At 43.6% G+C, this 24,190-nt stretch overlaps 1 protein-coding gene and 1 long non-coding RNA gene across 2 annotated transcripts in view; one reads left to right on the forward strand and one right to left on the reverse strand.

Annotated features, from left to right (window-relative positions):
* VKORC1L1 (vitamin K epoxide reductase complex subunit 1L1) overlaps window positions 1–4,432 on the reverse strand; it is a 63,879-nt gene extending 59,447 nt beyond the window's left edge. The window contains exon 1 of the mRNA XM_086692071.1: window positions 4,059–4,432. Within this exon, the coding sequence (XP_086548197.1) occupies window positions 4,059–4,417 (359 nt within the window). The 5' untranslated portion in view covers window positions 4,418–4,432. The remainder of the gene's footprint in view (window positions 1–4,058) is intronic.
* An 11,993-nt stretch (window positions 4,433–16,425) lies between these two features.
* On the forward strand, window positions 16,426–23,327 carry LOC147572994 (uncharacterized). The gene is made up of 4 exons (XR_015245197.1): window positions 16,426–16,479; window positions 18,696–18,763; window positions 21,347–21,466; window positions 23,184–23,327. It is a non-coding gene; the product is annotated as an uncharacterized LOC147572994 (long non-coding RNA).
* Window positions 23,328–24,190: the final 863 nt, after the last annotated feature.

Genomic DNA, 24,190 nt, shown 5'->3' on the forward strand with positions numbered 1-24,190 from the left:
CCATTTACCATATGTAGCAATGGAGGCTCCCTGAAGGTAAGTGACCAGCTTGAGGTCACAGTCTAACAAGCAGCAGAACTAGGAGCCCACCAAGAATCTTTGGATCTGAGCTCTGCACAAAACAGGGGCTACTTAATGTTGGCTGGAAGGCTGGTGCAGGTTTGCAACAGACTTTTTACTGATTTATATAAAAATGAGGAAAAATAATAAGAAAGGAAACTTTTTAATAAAGCTAAATGATTCAATTTTATTTCATTTTACTTTACAGAGAGATGGTATGGGAGGGGGCAGAGGGAGAGAGAGAATCTGAAGCAGGCTCAGCAGGGCCTGATGCAGGGTTTGATCCCATGACCCTGGGATCATGACCTGAGTTGAAAGCAAGAGTGGATACTCAACCAACAGAGCCACCCAGGTGCCCCTAAATGATTCAATTTAGAGGTCTTTTATTCTGAAATTCTGTCCTCTCAAATTATTTGAGTTAAAATATCCTTTTTTAAAATAAAATGATAGTGAATGTAGCTAGTGATATGTTACTGTTTTTATTGGCTACACCTGACAAAACAAAACAAAACAAACAAAACAAAACAAAACAAAACAAAAATTGGTAACTCCACTGCACCCAATTTGGGGTGGTGGTGGATAATTTCTTCTTTAAAAACAATTTTTTTAAGTTTATTTATTTATTTTGTGAGAGAGACAGAGACAGCGTGGGTGGGTGGGGGAGGGGGGGCTGGGTAGCAGAGAAAGGCAGAGAGAAAGACTCCCAAGCAGGCTCCTTGCTGCCAGTGCAGAGCCCCACGTGGGGCTTGAATCCATGAAACCTTGAGATCATGACCAGAGCCAAAACCAAGAGTCGGACGCCTGACAAACTGGGCCACCAGGTGCCTTCTTCTTCTTCTTTTTTTTTTTTTTTTTTTTTTTGCTTAATTTTTATTTGAGAAAGAGAGCACACTCAGGGATGAGGGGAAGAGGGAGAGTGGGAGGGAGGGGGGGAAGGGAGGGAGGGCGGAAGGAGGGGGAGGGGGAGTAGGAGAGGGGGAGGGAGGGAGAGGGAGAGAGACAGAGAGAGAATGAATTTTAAGCACAGGCTTAAGGCTGTGCTCCATGCTCAGCACAGAGCCCAACGCAGGGCTGGATCCCATGACCCTGGGATCATGACCCAAGATGAAAACAAGAGTCAGATGCTCAACCAACTGAACTATCCAGGTGTCCCAATAATTTCCTTTGAAATCCAAAGTCTGGAAACTATTCCCTTAAGACAATGATGCCTTCCTAAATACTAGAGGACTTTACAAACACACATACATCCCCACCTAAAATTCTCTCTTTAATCTCTATTCTGTTTGGATTAAGACACTGAAGGACTGAAAAATGAGAATAAAGTGGGATTTAGCAATCCAAAGTCACATGAGTTAACACTGGGGGGGGGGGGCTTACTTTAGGATTCATCAGGTAACTTTCCTTATCTTTTATCTGCAATTCTACTCATTCTAACTTGGGCTCAGACTTCCTTTTCCTAAAATAGTCACATTTTTAATACCTCTACTAAGTGGCAATCAACAATTAAGTCAAAGAAAAAGAATTACTTGAGGTCTCCAATAATCTGATTTTATTTAAAGACTCTCTGAAAAAATAAAAATTTTTAACAATGTTTATTCTAACTATATACAAAAAAAAAATTGGTCTATAAATCAGACTCAAGCCACTTTAATTTCCAAATTTCTGTGCCTCCATTAAATACACACACACACACGGTATACACATATACATACATATATATATATATATATATATATATATATATATATATATATATATATAGTTTTGTAAGCAGTTTATAAACAGGCTGATCAAACTGGATAAATTTCTTGAAAATACTTTTATTGTGTATAAGGCAAATAAGTTATTTACTCCTTTTGTTAGCCACGTTTTATTTCTTACCTATCCTCCTTTAGCAAGCATCAAACTTATTTTATGTAACTAAAAGTTAGTTGCAATCACAACGTATTAAATTCACATTTAAAACTACGGTTTTTAAGATCCAGTTATTTTTAGTCTTACTTTTATATTACTTTATGGTGCTTTATTAAAAATTTTAAAAAGAGCACAAAAACATGGACCTTAAATGACATATAACTGAAAATACTTAGAGTCTGCACTTATTACATGGTTCAAAACATGCCTTCTCAAAGGAAAATCAATTTTAAGAACTTAACCACACAGTTTGGGTAACATAAAGCAGTCTTTCCATGCCCACATGTTAAAAGGCCCAGTTAAATTTATTATAGACTACAGTGTTTGCAAAATCTAAAACTGGTAATAATTCTGCCTAAACTCCATACTCATCTAATATCAAAAGTTATTTTTATTTCTTCTTTTTAAAAATTACTTAAAATATACTGCTGGATAGTCTTTTCACTATATATTTATTCAACTAACTCTGGGTGCAAGCTACTTTTAAGTGTAAAAGTCCTTTCCAATGGAAGTGAAAATAACATAAAAATGTTTGCATAAAATACACTCAGTGGCTCTCAAAGAGACGCTGAGTCTATTAAGTCTATTAACTTGGTTCAAAATACCCAATCAAAAATGTTAGCTTTTGTCACATTGATATATTTTAACTGTTAACTAATATCTACATTTTAAACGCACTGTGTTTAATGTAGCAATAATGATGACTATTTTCTCACTAACGCAACAGGATTTTAAGGGCAAATGAGATAGAGCTGTCTAACTGGAAAAGACTGGCAGCCTGCAGTTTGTAAATAGTAACAAGACAAACTCCCATGCTTGCTTCTTCATGTAATCACCAATATGTAGGTCAAAATAAACTAGTGAGCTATACATTACCATCTACCTAGCAATTACGGATCAACAGGAGGGGAAGAAACTGTTCAAATATGACTACTGTTAAGAAATGCAAATACTAAGCATCGTATGTCTTTATAAAAATTGTAACCTATCAATTCTGAAATCATTTTCACTTTTGCTACTTTTAATGAACCCTCCTCACTAATTTAAAAAAAAAAAAAAAGCCGCCACTTTAAGATGTAAATTCCTCTTTTTTTTCCAAAGTAACTTGCCTTGGAAAATCTAACGCAGAAAATAAAATATAACAGATAAATCACTACAACATTTTAAAAAACCTAAAGTTATCAGTAAAAAAAAAAACAAAACAAAACAATCCCTCCACTTAGGCAAGGCGTGTATTTTTAATCTTCTATGGGTATCCCATTATACTAATCAGCAACATTTAAAAGTCACCAAATGCTCCAAACACTACCACTACACATGACATACTCCCTTTTACTCAAATGAAGCTTAAACTAGACCCAAACTCAGGCCAGTTCCCCCTCTCAGGCACAGTGAAATATACGAGGGGGAATCCAAGAAATCAGATATGTTAAGTGCCGGTATCTTCTTCCAGAGTAGGGTCAAATTCGTGTTTGCCTGCAAATGTCACCGACTCAAGAAGTCTGCAAATTCTCATTAGCGCTATAGAGTACAAAGAGGCCTGACCACAGAAACACCTGTCCTAGCACTGAGAAGACAGTGGGAAATGCAACCCAAGCCCACGCCGGCCCGCACAGCCTCCGGCTGCAGCGAGCCGGGACCAGGGGTGGACACTGACCTCACCGCTCCCACGGCAGGGTCCCACACGCTCGACCCGCCTTCCCCGGCGAGAACCAGGAAATCTGTCAAGCCGGCCGGGACCCACCCTCCGCGAACCCCTCTCGCTCCTTCCCAGCCCGGCCCCAGCCGGCCCAACTGCTCCCGGTCCGCTCCGGCCTCCCGGCTGCACTCTGCCACCTCATCCCTCCTCGCCGGTCTCGCGGCCCCGCCGCCTCCACCCCGGGAGCCTGAACTCGGGCCGTCCCCCGGGCCGGAGCCCCCGGCCGCCGCCCCCGGCCCCGGCCAGGCTCGCAGCGCCGTCGGTCCCTCCGCGGCCCGGTCCCCGCCGCCCCCCAGGCCCGAGCTCCCGCCGCGCGCTCCCCACCCCCAGCCTCCGCCCTCACCCCGCTCGGCCGCTCCCGGCCCGCTCCCCCCAACCGGGCTACCTGGAGGCAAGGGCGGCGGAGCACTTCACCCAGGGCCCTAGGTCGCAGAGGGCCCGGTGCTCGGGGTCCCGCTCCTTCTCCCGCTCCACGTGGTAGGCGTAGATGGAGAGCAGGATCCCGGCGGCGCACACTGCATACCGGGCCACCCGCTCCCACCGCGGCACCGACACTCTCAGCAGGACGGGCGCCGCCATCTTCCCCCCTCCGCCGCCGCCGCCGCCGCCTCCTTCGCCGCCGCCGCCGCCTCCCTCCGCCTCCACCTCAGCCGCCGCCGCCCGTCGGGGCCCGACCCAGCCGCCGCCGCTACCGCCACCGCCTCCGCTGCCGCCGCCACCGCCGCCGCCGCCGCCGCGCCCCATTGGCTCGACCGCCTCCTCTGGGCCCCGCCCCCACAGGCGCGCGGCCCAACCGCCCCGAAAGGAGAGAGCCCGGCGGGGCGGGGAAGGCGCGCGCGGGCGCGGCGGGAGGGGGCGGAGCGCGCAACCGTCGGAGGCCGGGCCGGCAGGCGGAGACAGAGGCGGCGCGGCGCGCGCGGCGGGCGGGGCAGAGTGGAGGGGCGTGGCCAGAGGAAAGAGGGGCGGGGCTCCGGGAGGGGAGGGGAGGGGTCGTGAGGGGACGGGAGGGGTCATGAGGGTGGTAAGGTGCCTGAGGGCTTTAGGGGACTGGGTGCAGCGAATAATAAATTTCACGTGTGACTGAGTAAGCCCTTGGCCCCTCCCCCTGAGGGGTGGCGATCATTGCCATCCCTTTTTCCTTTTTTGTCATCATTTGATATTTTTGGACCCAATCCAGATTAACCCTGGCCAATGCCTGGAGTTCCAGAGCCATGCTTCCATTACCTGATATTCCCCACAACCTCCAAGCACCTCCGTGTTCAACAGGTGCAAACTTAAATATTTTTTAAATTATTTATGAAAAAAACAACAAAGTTATTTATGAATGCCTTGCTTCTCTGTAAGTTGAACTTGAGATGGGTTAACATAATTAATGTAATATAGAAAAATATAAAAACGAACTAAAAAAACAGGAAAAAGAAAAAGACAAATCAGAATAAAAAGAAAGACCAGGAGTAAGAACACAGGTAAGCAGGCCATAGAGTCTTGCATAATTATTAAGATTGAACCATAAATTTGGCTCTGAGCTTCCTGGTGATCACAACTAAAAGGAGAACATGTGTGTGTGATTCTCACGGTCTCTAAGAAGAAAGAAACACACCGTTCTTGGGGATGGCCAGCTTTTCCCTGGTTTCAGTTCTCAGAGATTTCAGGAGCTTTATATAGTGATTTTGAGTAACAAGCAATGTCCTTGTTGGTAACAGATTACCCCAACGTTAGCAGCTTAAAACAAAAATCGCTTATTTTCTCACAATTTCTGTGGGTCAGGGATGTGGGTACAACTTTGCTAGGTCCTCTGGCTCAAGGTCTCTCACATTCAACTTGTGAGTCAGGGCTGCAGGCATCTCAAAGTTGGAGAATTCTCTTTCAGGCTCACTCAAATGCCATTTACAGGCCTCTGGTTCTTTATTAGTTCCTGGCTACATGTACCCCTCCATAAAAAGCTGCTATCTTCCCCTAAGACAAGGGATGAGAGAGGGAGATGGAAGTCACAGTCTTTGTTGTAATATAATCTCAGAAGAGACAGCCCATCACTTTTACTTACTCTATTACTTAGAAGCTAGTCCACAACCCAAGTGTCCATCAGGGATGAATGGATAAAGAAAATGTGGTATTATATATACCATGAAATATTATCTGGCCATAAAAAAGAAGGAAATTCTATCATTTGAGACAACACTGATGAATCTTGCGGACATTGTGGTAAATGAAATAAGTCAGACAGAGAAAGACAAATATTATATGATCTCCCATGTATGTAGAATCTTAAAAGGCCAAACTCAGAAACAGATAGATTGGCTAGAGGTTAGGGGAAATGGGGAGATGTTGATCAAAGGGTACAAACTTCCAATTATAAGATGAATAAGTTCTGGGGATCGAAGGTGCCACATGGTGAATGTGGCTAATAATACTGTATTATATACCTGAAAGTTGCTAAGAGAGTAAATCTCAAATGTTCTCACCACATAATACTCACAAATTATGTGAGGTGATGGATGCATTAACTAACCTCATTGCGGTGGACATCTCACAATCAATTTGATCACAAAATGATCAAATCATGTACACTTTAAACTTACACAATGTTATATTTCAACTATATCATAATAAAGCTAGGAGGTAAAAAAAAAAAAAAAAAAAAAAAAAAAAAAGCTAGTCCCTAGGTCCAGTCTGCAATGAAAGGGAGGGGATTACACAAAAACATGGAAACCAGGAGAGGGAATCACTGGGAGTTTATCTTACAGGCTGTCTACCACAGTCCTCAAAAAATCACTACTCTCTCTCTAGTGGTTTCCATAAATCTGAGTGAACTCATTCTGCTGCAACCTCTCTCCTTCTGTATCCCTTTCCTGACTTGATGAGATCTGTTGATTACCTGGCTTCTTTCACTCATCATCATGTCTATGAGGTTTATTATTAATAATTGCGCATAGCTATTATTATTTTTCATTGTTGTGTTATAGTCCATTATATGAATAACCACAGTTTTATTTGTCCATTCTCTCCCCACTGTTGATAGACATTTATCCTGTTTTAGCTGTTATGAATGAAGTTGCCATGAACATTCTATAAACGTCTTTTGGTGGACATAAACACTCATTTCTAGTGGTAATAACCCCATGAGTGGGATTAGAGTCAGACAGAATTAGTAATTACTGCCTCTGTCAATTCAGGTCTTCCATAAAGAAGATGCCAGCGTAGAATTAGATATGCAAGACATTTCCAGGGGGCCTTGCCCGTGAAGGCTAAAGGAGAGAGGGAGGAAGAGTAGACATGGGGAACCTCCAGACCACAGTGCAGATCTGACCGCTGTGAAAACTCCACAGTCTCAGCCAGGCTGACAGGGAGCCCAGTGTACAAACTGTCCATCATAGGAGCTGTGCGCAGTGTAGGATGGCCTGGAACTAGGACCTCTGCCATGCACAGTCACGGGCCGGGAGCAGCCTGGAAAAAGCATGGCCTCAGCATGAACACTGGGGTGGGTCTAACAGTGTGGCAGCTGGAGCTATTGGCCAACTAGCCTCCTTGCAGCAGGCTCTCTTGAAGGGAGATCTGAACGGTGTGTCACCAGGGCCACCAAGCTACCAAACGTTTTTCCAAAGTGGTTATACCAATTAAAACTCCCACTAGCAATGTCTGAGATTTCTTTATACTCTACGTTCTCACCAACCCTTGGAAGTGCCAATGCTGTTAGTTTTACACATTTTGGTGGTTCTCTGGAGGGATCTCACTGTGGTTTTTTTAAAAGTTTATTTATTTTGAGAGAGAGAGTGTGTGTGAGAGAGAGAATGCAAGTGGGGGAGGAGCAGAGAGAGAGGGAGAGATAGAATCCCAAGCAGGCTCTGTGCTGTCAGCGAGGAGCCCAATGTGGGGCCCAACCCCACAAATGGTGAGATCATGACCTGAGCTGAAATCAAGAATTGGACACTCAACCAACTGAGCCACCGAGTGCCCTTTATTATGGCTTTAAAATAGCCTTTGCTGACGACTAATGAATTGAGGCACATTTCATATGCTTATTGAGTACATAAATGTTCTCTTTTGTGAAGTGCCTACCCAGGTCTTTTTCCCACTTAAAAAAAAAAAAATCTGTTGCCTGTCTTTTTCTTATTGGATTATAGAAGTTCTTTATATATTGTGGATATGAGTCCATATGTGTATTGGAGATATCTTCTGCCACACTTTTTTTTTAAATGTTTATTTATTTTTGAGAGAGAGAGAGAGAAATTACATGCATATGAGCAGAACAGGGACAGGTAGAGAGGGGGACAGAGGATCCAAAGGCTCCATGCTGACAGTAGACAGCCAATGTGGGGCTTGAACCCACAAACTGTGAGATCATGACCTGAGCTGAAACCAAGAGTCAAACGCTCAACCAACTGAACCACCCAGGGGCCCCATCTTGTCTTTTTTTAATTGTGTTTGTTGCTGAACAATAGAAGAGACTGTGAATTCCTCACATACATTCCACTACCTCTCACCTTGGAAATGTCAAACTCCTACTTATTCACAGCTTAGATATCTCTTTCTCCTGGAAGGCTTTCCCACCTCTATTGTAATAGTGAGGATTCTGGTAACACAAACTCAGTTCACCAGGCCAGGGACTCAAACCCATCAGGACTCTCTCTGCCCATCTTCCCACCTCTGTGTGTTGATTTTGTTCTCTCAGGCCAGCTGTGTGCATTCGGAAGGAAAAGTGGCTACTGGTTCCTCCATCTTGCATCTTTGTTTTCTCCTACCAGAAGGGAACTGCCTGCCATCCCTTAAATCCAATTTTAAAAATCCTGATGAAGAATTCCAGGTTGACCAGCCTTAGGTCACTCATGGGCCCTGTAGCTAGAAAGAGTGCTGGCTATGACAAACCCACACACCCACAGGAGATTCTGTAAAGGAGCAGTCCTCCCAAAGAATGAAAAAGTGATATTCTCAAATGCAGGAAGAGGAACTAGGCAGACAAAGTAGGAGGCTAATCCATTCACTTATTTCACAAATGTTTATTGAGTACCTACAACGTGCCAGGAAGAATTGCAAGTGTTGGAGCCATAGAGAAGATGAGCAACAGCCGTTGCCTCACAGAGCTCATGTTGTGTGGGAAGCTAGGTGAGGCTGTTGTGTGGAAAGCTAGGTGTTCCTGTTGAGGGCTCACAGAGAAGAGCCCCTGTTGTTGTACAGAGGAAAGTCCTCTGCTCCCAGGCAGGTAGAGCTGTTCACCAGCCTTTCCGCAGTACCAGCAGACAGCCAGGGTCTTCACTGGCTGGTGGGCAAAACTCTGGGAGATTGATTTCCAATTCAAGAATGTAAACTTCAAAATTTATACACAGATGGAAATGTCATACATTGCTGGTGGGGAATGTAAAATGGTGTAGCCACTTGGAAAACGTGTCTCAAAATGTTAAACATAGAATCACCATGTGACCCAGCAATTCCATTCCTAGGCACATATCCAAGAGAATTGAAAACATGTGTGCACAGAAAAACTTATCCATAAGTGTTCATAGGAGTATTATTCCTAATGGCCAAAAATGTCCATCAACTGATAAATGGATAAACAAAATGTAGTATGTACATACAGTGGAATATTACTATTCAGCCATAAAGAGGAATGAAATAGGTGTGCCTGGGTGGCTCAGTCGGTTGAGTGTCCAACTCTTGATTTCGGCTCAGGTCATGATCTTGCCGTTTGTGGGACTGAGCTCCACATTGGGGTCTGTGCTGACAGCAAGGAGCCTGCTTGGGATTCTCTCTCTTTCTCTCTCTCTCTCTCTCCCCCTCCCCAACTTGTGCGTGCATGTCTCTCTCTCTCTCTCTCTCTCAAAATAAATAAATTAATTAAAAAAAAAGGAATGATACTGATACATGCTTCCACATGGACGAACCTTGAAAACATGCTAAATGAAAGAAGACAGACCCAGACACAAAAGGCTATGTATTGTATGATTCCTTCTATTTTTTTAAAATTTTTTAATGTTTGTTTATTTTTGAGAGAGAGAGAGAGAGAGAGAGAGAGAGAGAGAGAGAGAGAGAGAACGAGCAGGGGAGGGGCAGAGAGAGAGGGAGACACAGAATCCAAAGCAGGCTCCAGGCTCTGAGCTGTCAGTACAGAGCCTGACTCGAGGCTCAAACTCACGAACCCGCAAGATCATGACCTGAGCTGAAATCAAGAGTCAGAGGCTTAACCGACTGAGTTCCCCAGGCACCCCTCTCCATTCCCTTTCATGGAGGCTTGGTAGGGATCTCTGCTCTAGCTCGTCACCTTGGTTTCTGGGGCCTCTGCATCCATGGCCACATCCCCTTGGGCCACTGCAGTTCCATCCCTGGGCTGGTTTGAAGGCCTATCTTTCATCAACACCTGAAGATGTTCCTTTCTTCCTGCCAAGTATGGCTATGTGGTTAAGCTTTTTTTCCCGGCATGTTTTATCCAGTATTTCTGCATTTTCTGTGTTGGCTCAATCTACCATGCCAGAACCAGAAATCCAAAAAGGTTTTCATAAGCTTGTTCATGACCCCAAACTTGCTTTGCTGAGTTAAAACGCTAGACTGTATGTTTTCTGTTTGGGAAAAGGTCACAGCAAGGATATGGCAGGACAGTACTGGAAGTAGCTGACCAGCAATCTTTCTATAGCAGGATCTGTGAAAGCCCAAGCCTCCCAGGACCCTTCAGGAAAACACTACTGAAAGTAAGTGTCCTACTGAGAGGGGATGGATGTGTCATTTTCTCATTCAAGGGATAGTAGAGTCTGATATCATCTCATAACTGCCAGTACAGAGGAAATGCTCATTTTTAAATGATGAGGAGTGGACCAGTAAACATCCTATGTACATGGATGACCCACTGTCTCACTAGGCGATGAAGCCATCCACTGAGCACACATCTAACAGCTAGACACTGTCAGCCTCTTGATATTTAAACTTCATACGATCTGTATAACGTAGGTATCATTATCCCCAGTTTTCAGGAGAAAAGTAAGTCTGAGAGGATTAAGTAACTCGCCCTATTACTTAAGAGGTAGAACTTCGTATCAGGAGTGTTGAATCGCTATATTGTACACCTGAAACTAACATTACACTGTATGTTAACTAACTGGAATTTTTTTTTAAAAAGGTGGGGGGAGGGCTTCAATTAAAACCTAGGCCTGTCTGATTCAGGTGTCTCCCGCTTTCCACCTATGTAGCTCCCCTGTGGGAAACCACCTCTCAATTTCACTTGGATGCTCTGTTTGTTACTAGGATGCAATGAATGGATTATTCACTACCTCTCCCCTTCCATTCTACTCTATCAGTATAACTAAGTTCCAAGGTCTTGTTTCTGCATCCAGGTGAAAACAGATATTTCCCTGTGGTCTGAAGTAGGCTGAACCCAGGGTTAAATCCTGAAGTCTGCTGAGATTTCATCTGCACGCTGCCATCCCACATACTACCCTGGGGCAGCCTGAGGCCCCTGTGACGTGTCTTCATTGAGATCTGTTCCTCCCCAGATCTATGAACCCCAGCACAGGTACCCTGACTGATAGGATAAACTTGGTCCCTGAGCTTCAGGAGGAACTCTGAAGCCTGTGACTTCCCCTTCTGGGCCTCCTGTCCCTGTCATCCTGTTCTAAGTTCTTTTCCTGTATTAGCTCATTTAATCCTGACAACAACTGTTGATGCAAAAACTACTGTTTTCAGTGGTGTACAGATAAGGAAACTGAGGTTCAGAAAAGCTAAGTAACCTGCCAAAAATCACACAGCTAATAAGTTGCAGAACTGGGATTCAAACTCCAGCAGTCTGGTTCCCAGATCCATGCTCTTAACTCCTGTGCTATTATCTAAGATGCACAGAGAATTTGGACTTTTTCCTTTAGTATTTATCACTATATAATATCATGTGCATTATTCTTTTTTTTTTTTTTTTTTTTTTTTTATTTATATATGAAATTTATTGTCAAATTGGTTTCCATACAACACCCAGTGCTCATCCCAAAAGGTGCCCTCCCCAGTACCCATCACCCACCCTCTCCTCCCTCCCACCCCCCATCAACCCCCAGTTTGTTCTCAGTTCTCAACAGTCTCTTATGCTTTGGCTCTCTCCCACTCTAACCTCCTTTTTTTTTTTTTTTTTTTTTTTTTTTTTTTTTGTTCCCCTCCCCCATGGGTTTCTCTTAAGTTTCTCAGGATCCACATAAGAGTGAAACCATATGGTATCTGTCTTTCTCTGTATGGCTTATTTCACTTAGCATCACACTCTCCAGTTCCATCCACGTTGCTACAAAAGGCCATATTTCATTTTTTCTCATTGCCATGTAGTACTCCATTGTGTATATAAACCACAATTTCTTTATCCATTCATCAGTTGATGGACATTTAGGCTCTTTCCATAATTTGGCTATTGTTGAGAGTGCTGCTATGAACATTGGGGTACAAGTGCCCCTATGCATCAGTACTCCTGTGTCCCTTGGATAAATTCCTAGCAGTGCTATTGCTGGGTCATAGGGTAGGTCTATTTTTAATTTTCTGAGGAACCTCCACACTGCTTTCCAGAGCTGTGCTATTATCTAAGATGCACAGAGAATTTGGACTTTTTCCTTTAGTATTTATCACTATATAATATCATGTGCATTATTCTTCAAAAAAAAAAAAAAAAAAGAAAAGAAAAGAAACTATTTTAGGGGCCCCTGAGTGGTTCAGTCAGTTAGGCAACCGACTTTTGGTTTTGGCTCGGGTCATGATCTCATGGTTTGTGGGGTCGAGTCCCACGTCGGGCTCCATACTGATGGTGTGGAGCCTGCTGGAGATCCTCACTCTCCCTCTCTCTCTCTCTCTCTTTCTGCCCCTCCCCTGCTTGCTCTCTATTTCTCTCTCAAGATAAAGAACTAAGCGTTAAAAAAAAAAAAACTCTTTTATGTTTGTCTCTATCACTAAAATATAAGCCTCACAAGGGTAGAGATCTTTGTCTATTTTGTTCACCACTGTATCAGCAACTATGTCAGCATCTAAAACAGACCTGACCAGAGTAGGTACTTAGGAAGTACATTTTGAATGAATGAATGAGTACTGTAAAAATGTTAACCATTAGTGTCTTTGCACAAAAAAATAGGCCCACAGCAAATATGTTTCCCACATAAAAGAGAAGTCCTCCCCACAGAGATTACTTTCTTTACCATCCCAGACCCAAAGGCAAAACTCAGAAGATTTTGTTTGCCCTCTCTGCTTTTATCACACTCTCTCAAGCCCTTAGCTTTCCTGAGGATGTCAGTGTCCATCCAATGGCCATGCAATTACCCTGACTCATCGTCCCAGACCTCCCTCAACTCTGATGACCTTTGCTTCCATTCCACCTAAATTGCCTATAGGAGTGGCCTTTGCGATCCTTTCAAATGTCCAGATTTCTGAATTCTTGAGCTCTGATATTCTGCTCTTTGTACACACCCTCTGTGGCAGATTGTATTTTCCAAGATGGTTGCAATGAGATTCCCCCATGCAACACACTTTTCTCTGTGATGTTGACCCTGCTCCTGTCAAGGTTGAGTCTGTGTTCCTTTGAAGCCAAGAGGGTCTGTAACTATGGCAGAAGTGACCCTCTGTATTTCCAAGTCTAGATCATAAAAGGTGATACTTCTTCATGGTCTTCTTGGAATGTTTGCTCTTTGAGCCCAGTCACCACGCTGGGAGGAAGTCCAGGCCACACAGGGAGGCTGCACTTAGATCTCCCAGCCAACAGCCCCAGGTCTCAGCTGACAGCCAATATTAGTCACCCAACATGGGACTGAAGATGGCTTTGAGATAACTCCAGTCCCAACGATACTAACAGCGTGAGGAACCCAAGTGAAAACCACCTAGCCGAATCCAGTCAACTATACCAGAACCATTAAAAAAAAAAAAAGTATTGTGTTTTAAGCCTCTAAATCTTTGGGGTTATACATTATGCAGAAAGAGTAACTGAAACACATTCTTTTCCTTCTAGCTCTCCAGTTCCCTTATGCACCAAACCTAGTCTCTCACTGGAAACCTGCTGTGACCTAATCAATGTTTTCCCCATAGACCCAGCAGGAGATGGGTTGGGGCACCTTTCTCCTTTTCATGGCCATTTCCAGACCATTTTTCATCCTGCTTGGCTAACCTAAATGTCTCTGCATTCTCCCGCATTCTATCACCAAAAATATTCAATCTGTGCGAGTGCAGCAAGCCTTGGTTTTATAGGGTTCCCTCCCTAAGGATTTCTGAGATCTCTGAGGAAGCTAAAATGCCACCCCTAAAGAGGCGAGTTAATTTGCTCACAGTCCATATCACAGCCAGCAGTGAAGCCACATGCCAGCAGTACCTGGCTGTCCCTGCACACCACACTTTCTTTTCTTGTATATACTCTCCTTGCTATATGAGAGCAAGAATACTTTTGATCTAATCAATGTGCATGCTTTCTGTTTAAAGCAAAATACATAATAAATTAACACTGCCAAGGTATCGAATTCTTAGTGGAACCATGTGTTAAAAGCAGCTGTCTTCAAACACAACTCTTATGAATGTTTATAATTTTGTTTCCTGATTAGAGACTTCCCATGATACTCTGAACTCAACAATTCACAGGAAGCCCAAGAATAAATTATCAAAAAATAATTAACAAAAATCTTTATTTAATAATTGTGTTGGTGATCTTTTCTTGCTGGTATAGAAAATATTTTTTAGAAGATGTTTCGGTGTTTAGGAATAAGGAGACTTCTAGCAACTTTTTGGCCATGAGTTGGATACAACACAAGGTAAACCTCTTTTATATAAGAAATACATTTCACAAAAGTGTTGAATAAAGGCACATTTTGAGCACCAAAGGAATTGGTCTGGAATAAGAGTAGAGGAGCAGGATTGTGTAGGTTAAGAGCATAGGTTGGAATTGAAGCTTTAATCACCCTTCGCCTCAGTATCTTCATCTATAAAATGGGGGTGGCAGTAAAACCTGCCTCAGAGGGTTTGAGGAAGGTTAAATACATGGTGACTGACCCACACCAGGTGCTCAATGAATGTTAACTCTTGTTATCTTAATCTTTGTCTCTATGTATAAAAGAAAAATGCAGCATTCAGTGAAAGTTTTTCCAAAAGCAATGGCTTAAAATAAACTGCTATTTGAAGACTAAGATTATCATTTGGGTAAATGCTATCCCAAATTTAACTGATCTGTATTCCAATAACTACATGAAACACATCAAATTGTGTAGTTACTTAGAAGAACATTTAACAACTAATGCAAAATGCAGATTCCTGGCCTTTGCTTCATATCTGATTCCCATCAGAGAAGATGCCTAGAAATGTGCATTTTTGTGAAACCTCTCTCCAGGTGATCCTTATGATCAGGCAAATTCAGGCAGTAACATTGATTGAAGGGTTGGGGAGTGTATGATTTTCCTGAGGAGGGCATTTTAGTAAGCCTCTCCTTGAATAGTCTCCAGGTTAAATGATATTGTTGAGCAGCTGTTTTCAAATTCTAACATACTTAAGAATCACCTGGAGAGGTGGTAAAAATTCAGATTCCTAGTCCTACCTTTAAGAGATTCAGATTCAGAGATTCAGGTGGCACTTGGGAATCAGCATTTTTTAACCAGCCCCTCCCCTCTAGGGTGAGTCTTTGAGAAGCATTTTTGACTCTTGGCATTCACATGCTAGAGAGGAAACAGACATAGATATTTTTTAAATCTGACTTTCCTATGTAATTTGAACATTTCAGACCTCCTCAACTTGTAGGTACAAACAACTTCACAATAAAATTATAAATGGATCTTGTGAAATTCGAATACTAGATGATCATCCAAGAATCAGTTCTCCTCTCCAGGTATATATCCGGAGATCTCAAAAAAGTGCCTTCATGTGTATGTGTTTTTTGTTCACCAGACCGATGGCTCAAATTTCAGCCTCACCACTTACATGCTGTGGGCAAGTTGTTATTTATCTATTGCTGCATTACAAATTATCCCAAAACTTAGTGGTTTAAAACAGCAGCAATCATTTTATTATTTCTCATGGTTTCTGTGGTTGGGAGTTTCAGCAGGGTTTGAGTTGGCTCAGTGTCTTTCATGTGGTTACAATCAGACAGTGGTTGGAACTGGAATAGCAGGGGGTGGAGGAGCTGGGGTTTGCTGGATATCTCTCCCTCTTCACGTAGTTTCGGGACCTCTCTATGTGGTCACTCCTTGTGGGTAAGTTTGAGCTTCCTCACAGCATGGTGGCCTCACAGCAGTCAGACTGCTTCCGTGGTAGCTCAGGGTTTGAGGATAAGTATTTCTTTCTTAAAAAAATGTTTGGGGCACCTGGGTGGCTCAGTCAGTTAAGCGTCCGATTTCGGCTCAGGTCATGATCTCATGGTTTGTGGGTTTGAGCCATGCATCAGGCTCTGTGCCGACAGCTCAGAGCCTGGAGCCTGTGTTGGATTCTGTCTCCACTTTCTCTGCCCCTCCCCCGCTCATGCTTTTTCTCTCTCTCTCTCAAAAATGAATAAACATTATTGCCACATTATGTTTATTCATTTTTGAAAGAGAGAGCATGAACAAGGAAGGGGAAGAGAGAGAGGGGGACAGAAGATCTGAAGTGGGCAGCAAACCCTTTATGGGACTCAAACCCATGAACCATGAGATCATGACCTGAGCTGAAGTCAGATGCTTCACTGACTGAGCCACTCAGGCACCCCCAGCATAAGTATTTCTGTAAAGAAGGTGGAAAGTGCATCTCCTTTGTGACCTAGGCTTTGAGGTCACATTGCCTCATTTCTGCTGCATTCCATAGGTTACAAGAGATCCAGAAGTCTGATCAAGATTCACGTGGAGGAGAATAGACCCCATCTTTCAATGGTAGGAGGATCAAAGTCACATTGCAAAATAACACGTGGGTTAGGACATATTGTGGCAGCCATCTTTGGAAAATGCAATCTGCCATATAACCTGTCCAAGCTTGACTTGTAGAAGGACGATGATAATAATATCTACTCACTAGGGTTGTAGTGAGGACTAAGAGAAGAAATACATGGAAAGCACTTAGAATAGTAGCCACCATGCTCCATAAATACTACCTATTATTATCACCATTATCATCATCACTCTTTCTATTGCTTACTGAATGGGCACTGGGCAGTCATTGCCCCCACAGGTCCTCAGAACTGCCTCTGTGAGACCAAATACACCACTGCCTCTGGCCTCTATTTCCCTGAAACACCCTCACTGTCTGTAAATCTTCCACCATTGCTGGTGTCATGCTGGCTGAGCCAAGACCCTGCAGGTCCCCACACATTCTCAGATATTCCAGTGCATAGACCCCACACCAACTGGCTGCAATCCATTGCTGCCACTGCCTCAGCAGCATTATTGCCACCAATCCCAAACTCTAGCAGGCAGCCCAACATTTCCACAAAGGAGTCACCTCTGAGTGACCTGCCCCCCCCCGCCTCTTTCTGTCACCCCATGCCTGAGGGGCAAATACCTGCTGATTCCCCCCACCACAAACGTCCATTGAGAAGCAAGTAACAGAATCAAACAAGTAAACAAAACAACTCCCTCCCTCAGTACTATGCTGAGTTGTGGAGGCTGGAACACTGTTGTCTGGGCCCTAAACTGGCTGATTGTAGTAAAACCTTTTCTCAAGTGACAGACATGGTTGTTCTCCCTGGAGCAAAACACACTCCTAGGATGGGTTCTGACATCAGACCCAGGGCTGTTTCCTGCATACACCTCCTCTTTCCTCCTCACCCTGGCCCTGTTTAAACATGTGGCTATCACACCAGGTGCCATGAGGAATATGGTAGTTTCCATAGTCTCCTTCCACTGGTCCCAACAAGTGTAGTTGTAAATTGTAAACAAGGCTGAAGTTGATTTTCCCCCAGAGTCTCCCCATACAAGTCAGTAGATGCAGATAGATATTTGGGAGGAAGGGAACCACTTAGGCCCAGACACGGAACACATTTAAATCCCAGCTCTGCCTGCCGGGATACTCTGTCACACCTACCAGGACCCCCTCAACCACTTGCTTGTTTAGAAAATAGGCAAAATGTTCCATGTATTTAGGAAAGAGTTTTCATGATTTCCTTGACTCAGGCTGTGGTGGGGGGACTGTTACCCTGGATGGGCGACATAGCCCTTCAAGGAACAGATTTCAGCAGGTGTTTTAGAGGAGATGAGGAGGGGCATAAAGAGATCACCAGGAGTCAGACTTCACAGCTCAGGCTGAAGAAGCAGTTCTCACAAGTGATTCTATGGGCACTGGGGTCCACGCCGTGCACTTTGGTACACAAATGTCAGTGTGGCTCAGAGGAGGCTGGGGGGCTCAAGTGTCAAATGGATGTAAGCCCCACTGCGGTGGACATCTGTTCTCACCCAGGGGTACCCAGGATCTAAACTGCTCTTACACTTGGCAATCTCCACCTAAGGAGACAGAGCCCACCTCCCACTGAAAGAGCTGAAAACACTAGACACTTGCTTTTCTCAGCTTTGCTGGAGGTAATGTATGGGGGAGACCCACTGGCCTTGTGTCAGGAAGTAGATGCAGTGGCAGCATCTCCATCTCATTTCTTCTGGAGGTGACAGTGACAGAGTTCTGGTGTCAGTGGGGACAGTCTGGGTGTACAGCCAGGGCATCTTGGAGAGGGATCTCCTCACTGAAATAGCCCCCAGATAGGATCTGGACATTTTTTTCTGTCTATAGACCTCCTCATCATGTTTTCTCTGGTTATCCAGGAATTTTGAAAACTATCCAATATCATTTTAACAAGAAGTTCCTTTCTTTCTTTCTTTTTTTTTTTTTTTTAAGTTTCTGTCTTTATTTGTTTTGAGCGAGGAGGGGGTGGAGAGAGAGAATCCCAAGCAGGGTCTGCACTGTCAGCACAGAGCCCAGTTCAGGGCTTGAACCCATGAACCATGAGATCATGACCTGAGCCTAAGTCAGGCACTTGACCAACTGAGCCACCCAGGCACTCCTCGTTCCTTTTTGTTTTTTTTTTAATTAGCCTGAATTGATATGATGCTTGCCCGTAAGACTTTGACCAATACCGGCACTTTTAAACATTTTTTAACTCTAGAGACTTCAGAGCACAGTACTCTCCACAAGGATACCAATGTCTACAAGGGTGCCACTGGCCCAGCACGGGTAAGGCCTGTCAAGGAGCTGTGGATATCAACCAAGAAGACCAAGGCTGGGAAGTGGGGGCTGGGGAAGAATGCATTGGATGCCCTGGGGTAGCAAAGTTGCCAGTTCTCACCTGTAAAACATTCTTAGGAGACTGGCCTTAATGGTGGAAGGACGATCCTACCACAGCAGGTGAGAGTAAGACCCAGAGAGACATTTAGCGTATTCATGACTGTCAATGTGATCTTCCATTTATCGCCAGGCCCGTGTAGCCCCAGGAAATCTGTTATTCCACAACAACCTCCACTGTACCCTAGGGAACTTGTCAACCAGGCCCTGGCCACAGACTGTAACCTCAAAATGGGGATCATGAAAGCTTGTTAGAATGCCTGGGGCTGAGAGAGAAAGAATTCTGGAATTTGTTGTTTGTCTCTCTCTATATATATGTTGTCTCTCTCTCTCTCTATATATATATATATATATGTGTATATATATATATATATATATATATATATTTTTTTTTTTTTTTTTAAGAAGGCTTCACACCCAGCACAGAGCCCAACATGGGGCTTGAATTCATCACCCCGAGATCAAGACTCGAGCTGAGATCAAGAGTCGGATGTTCAACCAAATGAGTCACCCAGGCCCCCCTGTTTATGTTTTTAATTGAGGTATATCAGTATGGTTTTTGTAAAAAACAAAACAAGAAAAATAAAAAACAAAACCAAAACCCTCTTTTTTAAGTTAAAAAAAAATCTTTACATTTATTTATTTTTGAGAGACAGAGCACAAGCGGAGGAGGGGAGAGAGAGAAGGAGACACAGAATCCTAAGCTGGTTCCAGGCTTTGAGCAAGCTGTCAGCACAGAGCCCTACATGGGGCTCGAACCCACCAACTGGGAGATCATGACCTGAGCCAAAGTCGGATGCTCAATCGAATGAGCCACCCAGGCTCGCCTCCCCCCACAAAAAACCCTCTTTTAATGCCTTTGCCTATAGCAGGTGATATAGGAAGGTGGTATGAAGAGAGGGAGAAGGGGACAGAAAAGAAGAAAAATAAGAGAAAAGGAAATAGGGAAGAATTTCAAGCCAGCAGTATCACTTTCACACATCTCTGCAGGGTTTAGGTGGCAGCATGAGATGTCAGGCCATCCAGGGTGTGCCCGTATCATTGTCACCATTCTAAGGGAGGCTTAAAGTTCATTTCCCAGTGAGGTACTTCAGGGTTAACAATGCCCTACCATTTGAAGGAAGGAGTCCAGGGCTTGGCTGCCACTTAAACTGTCTCTGTCTCAGTTCCCTCAAAGGAAGAAGAGAAGGGAGAATTCAGGCACCTTTTTTTTTTTTTTTTTTTTTTTTTTTTTTTTTTTACTATAAGTTCAAGTGTTCTTTCAAAAGAAACAAAAAAGAAATCACAGAAATATTTATAATGCTACAAGACAGGAACCACAATAAGAACAAACAATAAGCTTTTGAGTCAGAGCCCTCCCAGTGGGGAGGTGGTGGCTGGCAGTGAGGACCAGAGCTTCTCCAGAGGGTGGAAGTGAGAGGAGCTTGCAGGGGCCATGACAGCTCACCCTGCTCCTGAACCTGCTCGCACCAGCAGCCCTCTTACAGCCAGCCAGTTAGTCTTGTGCCAGCAACTGTGGCCAATTAACCCATCTTATTTCGTGAGGATGAAAAGTGAGTGATTATTTTTTTGGAGCAAAGAAGTTGACTCTGAACTTTATAGGTGAGGGGATCTTTTGAGATGACTGAGTCCAACCCCTTTGATAGCAAATTTCAGTAAAATTAAATCTGTAAATGAAACACTTGACACACTGAAAGGAGTCCTGATAGATGAAGCAAGGTTAAGACAGTGAGGGTTCTTGGGGTGCCTGGGTGGCTCGGTTGGTTGAGCATCCAACCTCGGTTCAGATCATGATCTCATGGTTCATAAGTTTGAGCCCCACGTTGGGCTCTCTGCTGTCAGCAGAGCCCGCTTCAGATCCTCTGTCCCTTCTCTTTCTGCCCCTACCCTGCTTGTTCTCTCTCTCTCTCAAAAATAAATACACATTAAAAAGAAAGAAAAAGAGAGAGCGAGAGAGAGACTGAGGGTTCTTGATAGTCCTGGATGAAGTGTTGGTTATTTACTGCTGCACAACAGATGACCCCCAACTGTAAAATCTTTAGGGGCCTAAATGACAATACCTGTCATCTCAGAGTTTCTGTCAGACAGGAGTCCAGGCTTCCAGGAACCTACAGCCTAGCTGTGTCCTGTCTCTCTGGGTTCTTACAAGGTTTCATCAAGTTGTCAGCCAGGGCTGCAGTCTTATCTGAAGGCATGACTGCAGAAGGATCTGCCTCAAAGCTCCCTTACATTGTTCTGATTGTTGGATTCACTTCCTCACTGGTTGTTGGACTGAGGGCCTCCATTCTCTGAAGCTGTCGTCCACGGGCTACCCTCAGTTCCTCTCCATATGGCAGCTCGCTTTGAGTGAGCAAGCAGAAAGAGCAAGAGAGGGTGCCAGCAAGAAAGAATGTCCTAATGAGATGGAAGTCCCAATCTTTTGTAACTTAGTCCTAGAAGTGACATCGCATCACCTTTGTGTATTCTGTTCCTTAGAAGTCACCAGGTCCAGCCTATACTTAAGAGGAAGGCATTATACAAGGGAGTGAATGCCAGGAGGCAAGCTTATTGGGAGGCAGACCAGAAGCTGCCTGCGAAAACAGGGGTATATAGAAGGTAGGAAAAGGGTCAGAACCACAGAAGTATAGAATTTTCTGATTGAAATGAAAGGGGCCCAATAAATCCAGCCATCTGCATGTTGCCTGAATTCTTAATATAGCTCCCTGTCAAGTAGCTTTTCACTCTACATCTGCACAATGGTGTAGTTAGAAATGGTAATCCTGGTTATACTGGGCTAGAAACCACCTGCCTATAACATTCATCCATGTCCAAGAGGCACGCTATAACCCATGAAAATGGTGGAAAGGTCAGAAGATTCTATTCTCTTTAATGGTTAACTGCTTTGATGAAAGCTAAAAAGTAAATTGTAAATAAAGATTTGGTCTAATTTTAAAGTAACCTGGAACATGTAGAATGTTTCTCCAGTTATTAGTTTATATATGCTGACATATAAAACACAAAAGATCTTCCTAAGAAGCTGGACAAGTCAGTAAGGTTTAAAGAAAAAAGTAGTGGGAGTATCGAATATTACCAAAACAGACATCAAAGTCAGCAGCTAAAAATTTCAGAACTAAGACAATAAACAGATTAAAAGGAAGAGAAGGCCCTAGTGCTTTACTCCTTTGACATTAAGGATATTTTTCATATGGAATTTTGAATTTGGCAAGAAGTGTGAACTGTGGCTTCATGACTGGCAGACAGCATTTCAGACTTCACAGACTGCTCTCTGGGAAACTGTTGTAGCCAAGGTTGTGGCATCATGCTTGACCACTCACTTCTTCAAAGAGCTAGCTCAAATGGCTATTTGTAAATGTCAACTCTAGTCTCAAAAGAGAAAAGACTGTAGAAAGTAATTATAAACTATCAGAAAACAATAAAGCTAGGAGGGAGGGAGGGAGGAAGAAAGGAAGGAAGGAAGGAAGGAAGGAAGGAAGGAAGGAAGGAAGGAAGGAAGGAGGGAGGGAGGGAGGGAGGGAGGGAGGGAGGGAAGGAAGGATCTTTTCCCTTGAATACTCCTCCCTTATTTTGGGTGATTACAAGATTATAGGAACTCACATAAGGCCTACCTTGAGAACCACAGCACTATTTTGGGTGTGTGCTTATTGGAAAACAAAACTCACTAATTAACTCATAGAATAGCCAAGATGCAAGGATCTTAAGGAACATGTGGTGTCATCCCTAATTTTGAAGAAATTGGGTTCCAGAGAGACTTAAGTAACTCACCAAGTAATTAGAGCAGAGTGACACTTAGGTCAGCTATTCTCACAGGGGGTCCAATATGAAACAACTAAAGTCAGCTTGGTAATGTCTCCATCTCAGGGGGCAACCAGTTTGTCCTTTGCCTTTTGCACCGACTCCACAAGAGGTATTTCTCAACATTGTGTTTATGCAAACTCTTGAGCAGCACAGACTCCTGAGCTAAGAGACTCTCCACTCTGTGTGCAATTGAGGGCAAAGGCTGGGATAGCTTGGCCCTGCTCCAAACTCTTTCCTCGGAGGCCTGAGGGGACAGAAAAAACACATGTACTTTTCCTAGTTGGGTGAATAGAGACCAGGCTCATCAAGTAGAGGTGAAAGTGACTTTATTCTTGAAGTAAATGAAAAACACTCAAACCTGAGGAGAACATTGACTGTTCCTAGTCAGTATAAAACTTTACAACTGGCCAACTCTCATGGAACAGGTGGGATAGGGGAGAAACCTGAAAAGATAGTTGATGTTAACTCTAGTGGAGACAGAAATAATTTGTCTGCTTTTCTTTATGCTTTCTCTCAGCCCAAATGAAACAGCTTTTAATTCCAAATGCAAAATAAACAACATGGAAATATAAGATAGCACATTGAAAAGACCCAAGAGTCAAAGGAGGAAATTTGTATCCAGAGGTGTTCCATGAAATTGGATGCTGAGAGATAAGAAAAGGAAAAAAAGGGAAAAAAATGGAGACTGAAGAAAGCAACATTTTGAGAGCTGAGCAGGTGTTTTTTTTTTATCAGAAATAATGTTTATTGGACTCCCCTCCATAAAAAAAAATTGCTTATGGAAATAAGATTAGTATCTTTTCCCTTTGGTTCCCAGAACACCTAAAAAAGGAGATGAGAGGGAAACAGGGGAGGAAGGAGAGAAAGAAGGACTTGGTGAGAACTGGGGAAATCTTCAAGAAAGTTGGGGGGCAGGTCCATGCTTTTGCTTCTCTGCTCTCCCTTCCAATTCTATAATTGGCACAAGAAAGGATTCCAGCCCTACTTTGGCTTATCTCTCATATTCTTAAATCCATGCCTGTTCCTCAAGTATTTAGTTAGGGAGGAAAGCTGTGAGCTGGTAAAGTCTGCTCCCCCACCACCTCTGGAATTTTCCCCACGGAAATAGGACACAATAAAGTCAGACAATGCGAGCATTCACACCAGGGCAGCCAGGGATGCCTTTGTTCTGGTGAACCAGAATGAAGCTTAACTAAATATGCTGTGAAGCAACTTAAGCAAAGTGGAAAGAGAAAATGATTTTCCACTTCTAGATATAGCAAAATACATTAGCAATAGGCGCTTGGGTCTAAGCAGATCCGATGAGTTACAAATGATCATTTTCATTATGGCCTAATGAGATCACGGTTGAAGTAAGTTAATAACGATTAAACTTAATGAAAAAGGGTGCCTATATAGTTTGTTTTCTCTAAAGTTGTGTCTTTTTTTAGCCCCACTTTATTGAGGCATGATTGACATACAAAAAGCTGTACATATTTAGTGCATACCACTCAGTGAATTTAGGAGTCAAATTGTGTCTTCTTG

This window comes from Puma concolor, chromosome E3, assembly GCF_028749965.1.
Source record: "Puma concolor isolate L17-30 chromosome E3, mPumCon1.1.hap2, whole genome shotgun sequence".
NCBI lineage: Eukaryota > Metazoa > Chordata > Mammalia > Carnivora > Felidae > Puma > Puma concolor.